The 13,271-nt window shown below is 37.9% G+C and overlaps 1 protein-coding gene across 4 annotated transcripts in view; it reads left to right on the top strand.

The window, feature by feature from the left end:
* The window catches only part of LOC148651651 (triple functional domain protein), a 145,297-nt gene that overhangs the window by 49,364 nt on the left and 82,662 nt on the right, over window positions 1-13,271 (top strand). The window contains exon 1 of one of the 4 annotated variants that reach the window (XM_088602283.1): window positions 1,009-1,066. The exons of 2 other annotated variants lie outside the window; for them this stretch is intronic. Coding sequence is in view for 1 of the 2 variants with exons in the window: in XM_088602281.1 (XP_088458407.1) it covers window positions 3,999-4,095 (97 nt within the window). In the remaining variant the exon portion in view is untranslated. Of the gene's footprint in view, window positions 1-1,008; window positions 1,067-3,734; window positions 4,096-13,271 lie in introns of those variants that run through there. One more of the 4 variants, XM_088602281.1, reaches the window with a different exon arrangement.

The following is a 13,271-nucleotide window of genomic DNA, read 5'->3' as shown; positions in this document are numbered from 1 at the left end:
AAACTAATAAGTAAGAATTGTTCGACTGCATTGAGTTTTTAATATGGCACTAAATTAAACTAAAAAAAAGTATTGGTTCGTATGGCTTCCAACAAGCTCATCTGTACCTTAAGATTAACATCCCCTACTGCCTTCTCCTGGGATGACTTACCGTATATGAGTGTGCGCTGAATCATCACCAGCTAGGGCAGTCCCCAAAAGCATCATAGCCTTCTTTTGAAAATAACAATATTTTGATATCTTGCAGCTAAAAGTAACCCTGAACGTAACAGATTTTTGAGTGTTCGTCCCGTGGGTAGTATTTTTCTAGAAGCATAAGGAAAGTTTGGTCTGCTCTTTCTAAGCTGCATAGGTGCTTCAGACTGAATGCTTCCCCAGAGAAATACTAGTATGATATGAACCTATAATATGTTTTTCAGATGGTGTGGTTGGAGGAACGCAAAGTCAAGCGTAACATAACAGGCAGTCTCCTGAGGAATCGGTTAATTGCTGTATATTACTAATATTATACAGTTGATGCAATGCATCAGATACTGTGATGATTTTGCAGGAGACAAGTGAATCTGTACAGAATGCCAAAACCTTTGTTGATGTTTAAGAACATTACTGTATTGTAAATGTTAGAAGAATGACATTGTGAATGTTTCTCTATCACATATGAGATTCTGAAAAGCTCTGTTTAAATTGATTACTTTTATATTACTAAAACATTGCAGGTGTTAATCAGCTGTATTGTAGGGTTATTCCTTAATGAGATTTTTAAGGCAGTGGAGAACAGTAGCAATAGTTAGGTTAAACTTCAAACTTGTCTTCCTATTTGTTAAAATAGGAATTATACAAGCAAAAAGCTTCTAAAAGCAAACAGCAGTTTTGCTTAAAATAAAAAAAAAAGTCGTGGTGAAAGGAGGTGTTATTAGCTTGATGGGTTGTCCTGTGAACAATATTCTTCCAACGGCCTCAGGTCAGTGTGAGCTCATAAATACGAGTGCTGCTTTGTACACAGGGCCCCTCCCATTCCAGTGAAATCAATCGCTATGGAAGTCGAGTAGACAGAGCGAAAGTTCTGGTGAGTGTCTTAACGAATATTGTGTATTCTCTTTTTTTTAATATGTAAGATGGAGTAGCTGGGGCACCAGATGAGGTTTTCGTAAAGTAACTGTATAGCTGCTGTCTGAACTGCTAGAGCACACTCCTCTGGGAGAGTGTTACTGTTCCAGTGCTTGTAAACAGGAACTTGCTGGATAATAACAGACTTTGCCCTGCAGGTGCCTGGAACACTTGTTTTGTGTTTCTCTTCTGCATGTGTGTTTTTGGCAGTAAAATATAACTGTTGACCTTCACTTAATGCTTTTTTGTTTCACATAATTTAGGCTTATTTACAAAGGGCAGGGGAAAAAACACGATCTTAAAAAACATCTTCTGTGTCTTGTCTCTTGGATCAAATTCTCAAGAAAGCCTTGCAAATTCTTCCTTTTCATTACCTCTTAAAACATTAATATTAGCTTACATTACCTTAAAGCATTTATATTTAAAATTAGATTAATGATGCTGTAAATGGGTCTGATGAAGTTAAGATTCATGTACTGGAGCTGTAAACTGAACTACAGAATAAGAGGCATCATTCAAACTGAGTCTGTCCAGTTCACAAATGGCTTTATACCTTATCTAAAGTCATACATTAAATGCTAGGCGTGGGCATGTATTGGCTTTGTATGTAAGTATTAACATTCAGAAATTTCAAAGTACAAAGGTGTTCTAACAGTTACACAGTGGTATCTCTAGTGCAGTGCCTTATATATTCTATTATGTACTGTATCTAAGAAAACATTTGTTATAAGGAGGTAATGCCATTCTGTAAATTCTAGGTTCAGAAGGAAAAATGTAATTACAGCCCTTCAGATTATCACACCTGCTGGATCTCTGACAGACGCCATTGATAAATGGTCATTTCTTTTCGGGATACTGTAGGATTATGTAATTCACTTTTTTTGGATGATGTGAGGAAAAACAAGTTACACTTCACATTACTGTAGTAAAAATTGTTGCAGGTGTGGTAGAGGTAAAATATATTTAGGGAATTTTTCTGCTTCTATTGATAAAATGCTTCAGAGAATAACACTTGATTTTTAACATCAAGTGCCTGATGTTCATTTATGAGTTAGACTTATATCACCTAGGGAATGCACTGCTCATTGCTGCACTTCATGAGTTCACAATCATTGACCTAGCGCATATCCGTTTGACACATGCAAATATACAGATGGTTTATATCAACCTCTTGAGCCCTTAGCATGCTGCGAGCCTGCGTATGTGATGGGAGTTTTCTGTGCTGTCCACACATCCACTCCCATCTGTCTGCCCCAACAACTGCTCATTCCTCTTCAGCAGCTGGCGTGTTGCCGTGTTGCTCTGAGCTCTTGTGAGGCCCTCTTCTCGGCTTTTTATTTACTCTTCTGTACTTCACTGAACTGAAGCTCAACAGGGGTGAATGTAAACCTCAAACAAATGATTTTACGGAAGTTAACATCTGGTTTCAAAAAAGTAATTTGCCTAACGTGGACCTCCTCACTGATCCTCCAGTGCCTGTTTCTCAGGAGTTACCTTCTTTGTGAGCACCCTTTCTCAATTTTGGCCCTTGCATATATAGTAATACACACATAGTCATACTGACTCCTTTTTGTCAGGAAATCCAAGGTGTAATTTGGCCTGATTATAATCGAATACCACTGCGCTATGTGCCGTTTCCTCGTATTCCTTGTATATTAACTCGGTATGTTTTTTTATATAATACTTCCAAACACTCCTCCTTCCTCTTATAAAAGAATCGCCCGTATTCATGTTACCTCTTGATGCCAGCGCTCATACACTGATGTTAACACCTGCGCAAAGTGTTATTTCAGGTGCGGTGTCTGCTCAGCTCTTGTGTGTGTGCTGTATCAGTTTGAAGTTTTACAATTTAAGCCTTTTTTTTACAGATGTAATCAGAAATGGAGGTGCTTTCCAGTGCATTTCTAACTTCACAGAAACATTATGGGGGCGGCAGTAACTGAATCATTTTTCTGAGAAACCCAGAAAGGTGATTTTTGTGGTTATTTCATAGCCAATGGAAGATATAAAGAAGTAAATTTTGTTTCATACTGTGGGTATTTAACTGTATCAGCTTAGGTGTTTTATTTTGTTTTATTTCCTCTGGACATTTGAACCCGTGTTTCTTCTTCTCATTCCCAGTACCTCTGCTTTAGACCAGAATGTTAATTTTCTATGTGTTCTCAATACTGTAAATTGTTTGCCTGCTGCTGTGTGGATCATTGAGCTGTTTGTTGTTTCATGTATGTATTTAATTGGGAAAACAGGTGGCTGCACGAATTCAAAAAGCTCATTTTATTCTGGTGTTACTGCTGTTAGGCAGTATGTAAGTCAAACAGGCTTCCCTTTCCCCCTGTGGGTGTCAGGTACTGTATGTTAGTATTGTGAATCCTGCTTGAACTACAGACGCAATGCAAGATGCTCGTGCTTTATCATTGGGCTATGCCAGGCATTGCAGTGATTCAAACATTGTTGAATCGAAAGGGCATCAAAAAATAACCCAGTACACTTTAAGATATAAATATAGCCAAGCCATTTAGCATTTTATCACCTGCCCTGTACTTCTGCAGAGATGCCACTGGCAGAGGCTTGGGTGGCACAGCTGCTGCAGCTTGCTCACAGCTGTGGGCATGAAGCGCCAATGCTCTCTTTGTGTCAGGGCTGGCTCTGCCCGGCTCGGGTCCCTCAGACTCTCCTTTCCCAGAGCGGAAACCTGGCTTGCTGTGTCACTGAGCCGAATTGCTTTCTCCATGGATTTAGTTTACATTGGGCAGTACGTGATACAGGGACAAAGACAATGCTTTTCTGAGACCTTCAACCTGGATTTGCTGATCGCAGTGTGTTAAGTCATTAGTAATGCTCACGAAGGACCTTCAGCTGTGGTAGTTTGTCGTGGTACAAAAGATCCGACTATGGCCGGAACGCCTGTACTCTTTCGATTTCTTTACATGGGATTTTTACGCCACAGACAGGGTCAGCTTATGGATGGAAGTGGCAGCAGGGGCAAAGGTAGTATCCAGTTAAACACTGCTCTTTTCTATGGTGCTTTTTACTCCCCTTTCCCAAGGCACATGCTATGTAAGTTACATAGAACGTGTGTTTGAAGCTCAAGCTATGTTTTTCTCTTCATTTCTATATTTTTTTTCTTGAGTTCCTTTAAATGTTTGTCGTAACCCTGTATGTTGTGTTTCATAGTGGTAATTTGGTGGTAAGCACGTACATGAAGAGGTTTCATTTTAGTTCTATCATGGCTTCATGAAACTGCCAAGGATGTTTTTTCATGATGAGTGTTGCTGATATTTGTACAGTTGTAACTGCATCTATTGGTTAACGTTGTGGCATCCAGGAATTAGAGAGGATTAAAAGCAATCATCGACAAAGCCTATTCTGCTGTGAATCCACACAGGACAACTGTTTGCTTGGCTTACTATTCCTCAGAATGGTAGCAGGATGAAGTCATTTCTATACGGCACAGCCATGGCAGTAAATGGTGTGGTGGAGAGGAAAACAGCGCTGCCCGGAGAAAACGAACACTTGTCCTTTAGGAGCTGTGTGGAGATGTTAAGTGGATATTTTCCTTTTGAGCGAGGGCTTAAAGTCACAAGCTGGGGGCTCAGAGCAGGACTGGGTATCTTCACTCACCTGTTGAAGAAGAAGCAGGCTATCTTGTGCTGTGGCTTGATGAGTGACGTGGAAGTTAATTTGCAACCTGTGGTATGAAGTGTGGTGTTGGTTATGAGCAGCCACAGATGGCAGTATGCACAAAAAGGGACAGATTTGATCCAGTTTTCAGGTACTGTAGGACTTTACATGTTTACATGTACAATGCTCTTAAAATTGGTATACTTCTGTTAACCTTAAAAGTTATTTTCTTATCTGAATTATTATTTACTAGTCTTCAATAACTGCTCAGTGAACCTGCTGTCTGACGTTTTGCCATTATTATATAAGTAATTTTCCCTCCAAAGAAAGAGGAAGAGGTGAGAGAAATGGTACAGAAGGCTCTTAATTTGTTAAGTTTTGATGAAATTGAATGATGGATCCAAAGTAACCTGGATTTGAGAAACAGGAAAATGTACATTTTGTATGTTTGGAAATGAACTAATTTTGAAAGAAATCACTTTAAAAAATTACAAATCTGTGTGTTTCCTCTTTAAATAAGAGGGACTTTTCAGCCGATTGTCACCTAAGATTCATTACCAATCTGCTGATCCTTCATTCAAGTGTAGGGAAAGATGGCTTTCTCTTCACCTCAATTGTGTAAGAAGCACATGGGTCTGAATCTGTTTTTCTCCCTCAGTCAGGTAGTGTGTTTTTGTTTTTCCTTTCCATGTTGGACGCAAGGCTGTTACGAGGAACATCCTATAAATTCTTGATCCCCACTGGTGCTCCTACGTCACTAAACTATTGGACTTGATTATGGGGCAGAATGTGCCTGGAAAATCTTCTAGTGCAGCCACTTCGTACTCATCTTCTCATTAGCTTTTATTACCTGCCTCTGTGGGATAACTGACTTCACACTCTGCACTCCAGTGGCCAATGCCCAGTTGGTCAGTGAGCTTTATGAAATTGCAAACAGACGATTTTTGCATTTTCAATGTATATGGAATTACATGGGAAATAATCAGCATCTCCTGTTTAGTTATGATGATTCTGTGACAATCCTACACGTTTTGGTCTTGTTTTCTGTTGTTCTTATTAGGAAGTTAATTAATGCAAATGTGTCTCTTTACAGCCGGTCTGTGGCAGTAGTAAAGTAGGGTTAAAAGAAATGAATGCCATTTATCAGGCAAATGGTTCAGTCTGACAGGAGCTATGGTGTATGAGATCATTGCCTGCAGCACTGCAGTCAATTTTACATACTCGTCCCAGTCTGTTTTAGGAGGTTAAAATCTTACCTGTCATGCTACAGCTAAAGTCCCCTTCTTAATTGCATTAAGGGGGATTTATAGTACTCCTGGTTTTTAATATGTTAAAATAGACAATACAAAATGGCCTCTCGTGTCTGGGGAAACCATGTATAGGAATCTGCAGGGCAACAATCACAGCTGGTTGTGCATTATAGAATGAAAATGCAATACATTATGGCAAGCAACATGGTAAGATGGAGACCAGGGATCTTGCAGTGTAGAGTAGTGACTCCAACTAAAGTTGGGGACCTGGGATCATCTTTGGCCTAAGCAGAAGTAAAGTCCCATTTGTGAGCCCCTGATTTTGTATCTTAAATTTTCTGCTTGAAATCTGTGGTCTGTCTGGCAAAGAGAACTGTGCTCTTTCCAGAATGAGGTAAAGGCTCATTAGCAGGACATTATGGATGAGATCAAATTATCAGAATTGTGCCTGTTTTATGGTAAAATTAGGTATTTTTCTCCAGTAATTTCGTGTTAGTACTTTAAATATTAAACTAACACCAATAATGCAAATAATTCATAGTCACAACCAATCAATATGATTAACACAATGATAGCCAAAATGTTTAGATCTTAATCAGCTGCTAAATCTGTAAATAGTACTAGGCACCAATTACTGAATGTTGCATCCACATAAAAGGTGATTTAAAAAGCAGTTGTTGTATTTGGTATATTTTTGTTCCATGCAAATGCAGTGGTCCTTGGTAGATTCGTTGTTAACCGGTAGTTGTTTTGTTACTTGCTGCTCTAGGAACTAATATTTATTGTAGTGTCTTGAGAAAATCCTGACTGCAACAGAAGTGTGGTGTGTTATGAGCTATGGGACCTGATCAAAAATATTAGTATTAAAAAAAAAAAACTGGGACCTGGTTGAGACCTGCCTTATTTTGAGCCCCATGCTACTTGTTTTAGGTCCTAGATTACCATATTTGGCACAAGATTACTCCTGAGAGGAATTCTATTTTAAGGATTAATAACTGATGGGTTCCAAGGAACACAGATGTTTCCATCCAAACAATTATAGGTTGACGCTTTTGGTAAACCTCTAGGACAAAGTGGGACACCGATACTTCCTCTAGCAAGGAAACATTGGTGTGTCCTAATTTTTTTTTGTCAAACTTGAGTCAGAAAAATGGTCTCTGTGCGATCGACCTGCTTTAGTGGTTTCTTTCCAGTGTTATTCATGAGTCCTGCAGAGAAAGTTATGCTCGTGCGGATCTCCAGCGAGTTTATAGTGTAATGGATGAGCTGAAGACCCGGAGTTGGGGATACAAGTTGTAGATCAGATAGCTGTACCTTAGCTCATTTCAGAGGTTCTGAATTGCCTGATTCATGTCCGTATATAGAAGAGTATTTTGAGTTTGATTGAAAGCCATTCTCACCTTAATTTATTTTTTCACTAGTATTTTTCATCAGGGAACATTTTATTATTAATAGTGTTAATTCTGCCCTATTTGTCATATAATACTAAATTTAATGGAAATTATCATAATACAAGACCTTTTTTTTGTATGTATATGAGCTATAGTTAGGTCGTAAGGATTGAGAGTGCTTTCCTAGTCAGTGTAAGTGTAATTAGAGTGAATGAGGGATTTTCATGCCCTCACTCTGTAGGGCTGACTGTGAGGCTTCAATTTGGTTGTCCAGGTCCGTTTCCTGAGGCTATTGTCTACAGTCATCTCTTTGCTAGTTGTCAAAACAGTTATGCAGATCTATATAGGCAAGTTGTGTGATTTAGGAAAAATATAAATTCATATCATATTATGAATATTGTCAGATGTATAGTCCAACACTGTCTTTTATCTGTTTCTTTAGTTTGGTGTTGAATTGTAACTTTTCCTATTCGTAATGCACAGTGCTGCATGAAAATTTTATCTCCTCAAAAGAAAATAAGGCATATTCACTTTCCAGTTTCACCTGGAAGGTGCCCTGTCTTAGTAAAACAAATACAAACAAAGTGCCAGTAGGATTTGGGATTTTTCAAGGGGAAGCAGTTTTTAAAACCAATGCACACAGGAAAGGCTGACCTCATTTTGTTAAAGATTATGTAACATAAAAATACCTAAAAGGAACCACCCTTGAAAACACAAAGGAAAGATTTTACCACAGGTTAAAAAGTCTTAAGTGGAGCAGTTTCTAATAATGTGAATCTAAATGACACTGCTCATTGTACAATTGTAGGCGACAGTCGAGATCCCTCAAAATGTTTAATAAATATTGGTTATACATGAAATTTTCAACCAAATCTTCAGGCTAAGGAAGTGCTGCTTTTAACGAAATGATGCAGTTGTTGTGGATCATGTTACACTCTTTTTATATTGGTCTCCATATACAAATCAGCCTCAGTCGATATTGGTAAGGATCCTGCAACACAATGTTAAGACTGCAGTACCACAAGGAAGAGATACCAGACTAATCTACTTTAACTCCTCTTAACTAGTATTGTATACAAATGTAAGTTCTGTAAACGTTTAGACTGCTGAGATGGAGATTTAGATTGTTTTTTATTGGAATGAAATGTCTAAAGGAAAGGCTTACTTAAATATCATAGCCTGGAAGCTAGGATTGTAATGTGATTGCAGTGAAGTCTACACAACAGTTCTCTGACACCAGTCAAGGATATAACCTACATTAAGTTTAAGGGTAAAACCAAGAATTCACCCCTTTGGCTTGGAAGTGTTGCCTAGCTTTTTAGGTTTTGTTGAAAGTACAAATAGATTCACTAATTCTCTTTATTCTCGTTGATGTCATCTTTGTGTTTTCTCGATGATGGCAGTATTGTTTTGATTGATGGGACAATTCTAAAGTATTAAGTACAGTAAACTTAGGATAGCCCCAGAGGAGGATGTTAAACAGTTAAACCAAAGAACACTTGGGTTTGGGCCAAATTTTACTGAAGTGAAAAATTTCTTAAACTGTATAGGTTATATCGGATTAATTTTTGTAATCCAAATCAATGATTATATCCATCATTCAGAATGAGATTACATAATTGATGTCTAAAGGTGGAGATTATTCTTACTAAAAAACTGGCTACATTCCAAGAAAGCTCAAGCAGTTGTTCTCTACTTGCAATACCTTGAATTAACATCAGTCATGTTCTCATGGACACTCATCTTGAAGAATCGGCTTATGATTTATACAAGACTAAATACCACGACAAGACAACTCATTTCATTCTTTTGTATAAGCCTAAATGACACAAAGGCAGGTCATCTGGAACAAGCTACTATGCCATGATGTTGAAGAGGATACCCTGGCTTCCTTCAAGGAAAGTTGTTTCATTGATGCATTGTGCTCGATCATTAACTGAAGATAACTTTTTTTGTCCTGCTAGCTGGCTATATTACATCTTCTGATACACTTAATGCATATTCAGTGACCAGAAATGAATGCTAAGAAAAATTAAATTTAAATAGAAAAATGCTTGATGATTACTAAAGGTATTTTCCATATTATCGTACTCTGAGCTGGATTTTCTGTGTGGAAATTGAAGCTTTCTGAGGTATGTCTAATTGGTCCTGATACATGTGCCTTACTGCTTCTCAGTTTTATCAGCTCTCAGTATCTGCTGCACAGTCAGTAATTCAACTGAATTATTACTTCTGTGTTTTACTCAAAATGGTGAAAATGTTTCTCCATTCACTTTATCTAAACATTTTTCCCCTTCTAGCCATAAATTAAGTAGTACTGGGACAAATGTAATGGCTGAACTGTGTGGTTGTTAACTTTCAACCACAACTACAATACAACCCTGACCTGGTTGCTTCTAGCAACCAATTGTCAATTTATCTTCATTAAAGCACATTGCGACTTGTTTTTATGTCTGTATGTTCTTGCCATTGACCATAAAGAATTGCTGAAAAAATAGCTGTTTTGATAACAGGATTCTGAATTAGAAACTGATTGATAAATGTCACAAAGGTTTGCATGCCAGCGACAAATGTTTGCGTCTTTCATCAAGAGATTGTTTTAAGGAAAAAATCCCCCCCCCCCAACACGAATTCAGAAGTAGCTGCAGTGTGGTACGCTTGCTTGATTGAAATGGTACCGTTTCTGTATGTGAGTTCAGCCTGTGTTCTTGGGTATTTATTGTGCTGTGCTCTGCAGCTGCACTGTAAGGAAGTGGAAAAGAACAAAGTGGGACATAGTCTGAGTTTTGTTCCTCCCAAAGTAAAATGGCTTTATCTGTCAAGGATAGTGAGACCCTTGATGTGAATGAAGCTACTGCATGCTTTTTGCCTTTTTCCTTTGTAGTCTCCTGTTAATTTGATCCACAGTGACTCCTTCTGACAGTGACGGGGTCAGAGCAGCTGTTGACTGTCTGCCGTTCCCCAGCTGTCTCCACTGGTGACGGTGTCAGCAGTCGGTCATGTCTGCAGTTGGCAGTTCTCTCCCATTAGTCCCTTCACCACCTTGCAGCATCACGGGAGAAAAGGTGCCATAAACCGAGGAAGGATCAACAGTTGAGCTTCCCCAGCTTTAGCCTTGACAATAACTTGAATTGCTGTCTGCGATGTGACTTGGATTTATGTGTTATTTTGTATTTGACACCCTTCATTGTTACCTGTGAAGTTTTTGTAAACAAAAAAACTAGCCTATAATGCTGAGATTTCTAATTTACTGTTTGTCAACAGTAAAAGACATGGACTGACATGTTGGTAACGTTATACCACAAAATAAATTAATTAAAGCAACTTAATTAGTTCTGTCAAGTAGCAGACTTGCAGAAAAAAATGGTGACTTTAAAAGGATGTTTGAGTATGTGTGAAATGGTGTATTAATGGTGTCTTTTGCGTGAGTGGCACAGTTGTGTTCCACTCAGGAGTTGTGTAGATGAAGAATGCTGTACCATGTAAAAGATCTAGCATCTCCAAAATGCCCCCATCCTCCAGCCCACTCCAGAAGCCCTTCCCAGCTCCAAACAGCTACAGTATATTTGCTTCAGGCCAAGCAAAGGTCTGCAGTTTACCTAAATGATATAATGTGTTATGATGGGTAGTCAGGCCTGACTACTGCTGACTCTGTCAAAAGTATAATGAAATCAATAACAGGGGAGCCATGTACAGAGTGGCCTTAAAAACCACACAGGCTCCAAGTCTGATTTTTATTAGCTGTGAATGCTCTTCAGAAAGCTGATTTTTTTAATAATGAATCTTTTCATGAAAAGATTTCTCATGTAGCTCGATGTTTTTATTTTTCAAAATGGTAATATTGTAAATTTTCTAAGGTAACTGTACCAATGTTTGCAAAAGAATAGTATGTATATGTTCAAACTTTGTAATTGTCGAGGTTTTACTTTTTCCTTCTCATTGTTGTGGAAGCTGCTCACCATTGACCAAAGATCAGGGAGGAGAGCGTGACTGTGAATTACGGTCAGCACAGTGACTTAATTTTGCACTAGATTTTAGGTGTGGAATATAGGAGGTAGACTGCTCCCTTTGTTGGCATCCAGTTAACCCATACGATTTTGAGCGATGTTTGCTGCATGTGAGGCTGGAGATCTTCAAAATACTAAAACTGAATGTTTCATCATTGTTGATCTTGTGTTATGGCCTCAACAGCCCCCATATACCATGTCGGGCACCACATCCAGTTGGTGTTTTCTGAATATGGCATTCATGGGAAAAACACTTGGGTTTCTTCCTGGGCAGAGAGGGTAAGCAAAGCAAGCTTTTACTTTAGTGATGTATCTAACTGTCACTTGTAGGTTCTCTCGCTTAATTTATTTAAAGGCAAAACACTTTTTTGTGTTGCTAGTGCTAAAGGCTACAAGCTTTAACGTTGCAGAACATTTGGAGCTGTTCTCAACCATTTTAGTTCTTTAGTTTTTTTCAGATGTTCAGCTTTAATTTCAACAGATTTAAAAAAAGTTAATACTGATGTGTGCTTATCTGCTTCCAGTACCCTTGACAATATTTACAGTACATGACAGACTTTGGCTTGATAAGCATTCTCAAACTTTATCATCTAATATAAATGTAAGCTTTAATTCTGGAAGGATTATATTTGTTGTAGATCAACTTCTTTTTCACTGCTTTGTCCTGTGATGGGAACGTGAATAGCATTGTGGTTCATAATAGAATAGCATGGCACTGAAATCCCAAGACAACCATTAGAATGGTTACAAACAAGATGAGGTGATTAGTCCAAGGATCACTTTCAGCTGTTTCTTAAAGGACGCCAGGGTATGGGCTTCAACTACATGACTGGATGGCTTGTTCCATGCTCCCACAAATCTTTGTGTGGTCTGTAGTGGGTATACATACACTGTCACGTAGTCACATATCCTCTGGCTTGTGTTTCATTGTTCATTCTGAAAGAATCCACTGGGTTAACTTGTCCAGACCAGGTAGCCTCTTTAAACTCAGCATTTATAGTTTGCTTGGATTGAAGATTGGTTAATAGAAAACAAACATGCATTTCTGGATGTAATTTGGAAGTATTTGGACTATATTCTCAGTCTTCTGAAAATCCTACTGTATGTTGTCATTACTGTTGCTTATTTAAATAATTATCTTAGCTTCTTTAGTAATATTCCTTTCTGTCTGTCTTGATCTAATATATTTTACCCATGCTTGCTTTGCATTGTACTTCAATTTAAATGGTAAATTTGTATTATGCTTTATTTTCCCATATATTTATTCTAATTGATTTGTGAATCCATTTGCTATATTTTTATAATTTGCTTACTTACTCTAAGAATATCTGTTCTATGGTTTAAGCAGAACCTAAAGATGATTAAGGTGTTGTATGGTTAAACACAGTGGAAATTATTTTCCTGGAAATTAATTTGTAGGATGTGTAGCCTCTGTAGTTTTGCATTTTATTCTAAATAACAGTAAATTAGTAGTTTGTATTCTGTCAAGAAATAGGATTTAATCACAATAGGAGACACACAATGGTATATATTTCTGTGTCTAGAACTGTGATTTGATATGTTAATCCAATAAATTTTCCCTGTCAGAAAAAATGAGATAATGCATTTTTTATCCTAGTCTCTGCAGGTACTAAAGAGATTAACATCTCATTAGCATTAACATAAATATTGGAAGGTTTGGTCTTAAAAATGTCTTAATATTTGAATTAATTAGTTGAAAAGGGAACTCATAATGCCTGTTACACTACACTCTTGGTTATTTTGTTTGTTCATCTAGCATTTGTTCTTAGTTCTCGTGCTAAGAAGCATAAGCTTTTGGTTAAATGTGAGTTTTTTTCCCCTACTTTGGTTGCCGACTCCAGTCTTTGTGTCTCACGCAGTGAGCTGTGAAGCTG

This window comes from Lepisosteus platostomus, chromosome 12, assembly GCF_059453375.1.
Source record: "Lepisosteus platostomus isolate fLepPlt1 chromosome 12, fLepPlt1.hap1, whole genome shotgun sequence".
Taxonomy (NCBI): domain Eukaryota; kingdom Metazoa; phylum Chordata; class Actinopteri; order Semionotiformes; family Lepisosteidae; genus Lepisosteus; species Lepisosteus platostomus.
The sequence above is the reverse complement of the archived record's forward strand: the minus strand, read 5'-3'. Positions and strand labels throughout refer to the sequence as shown.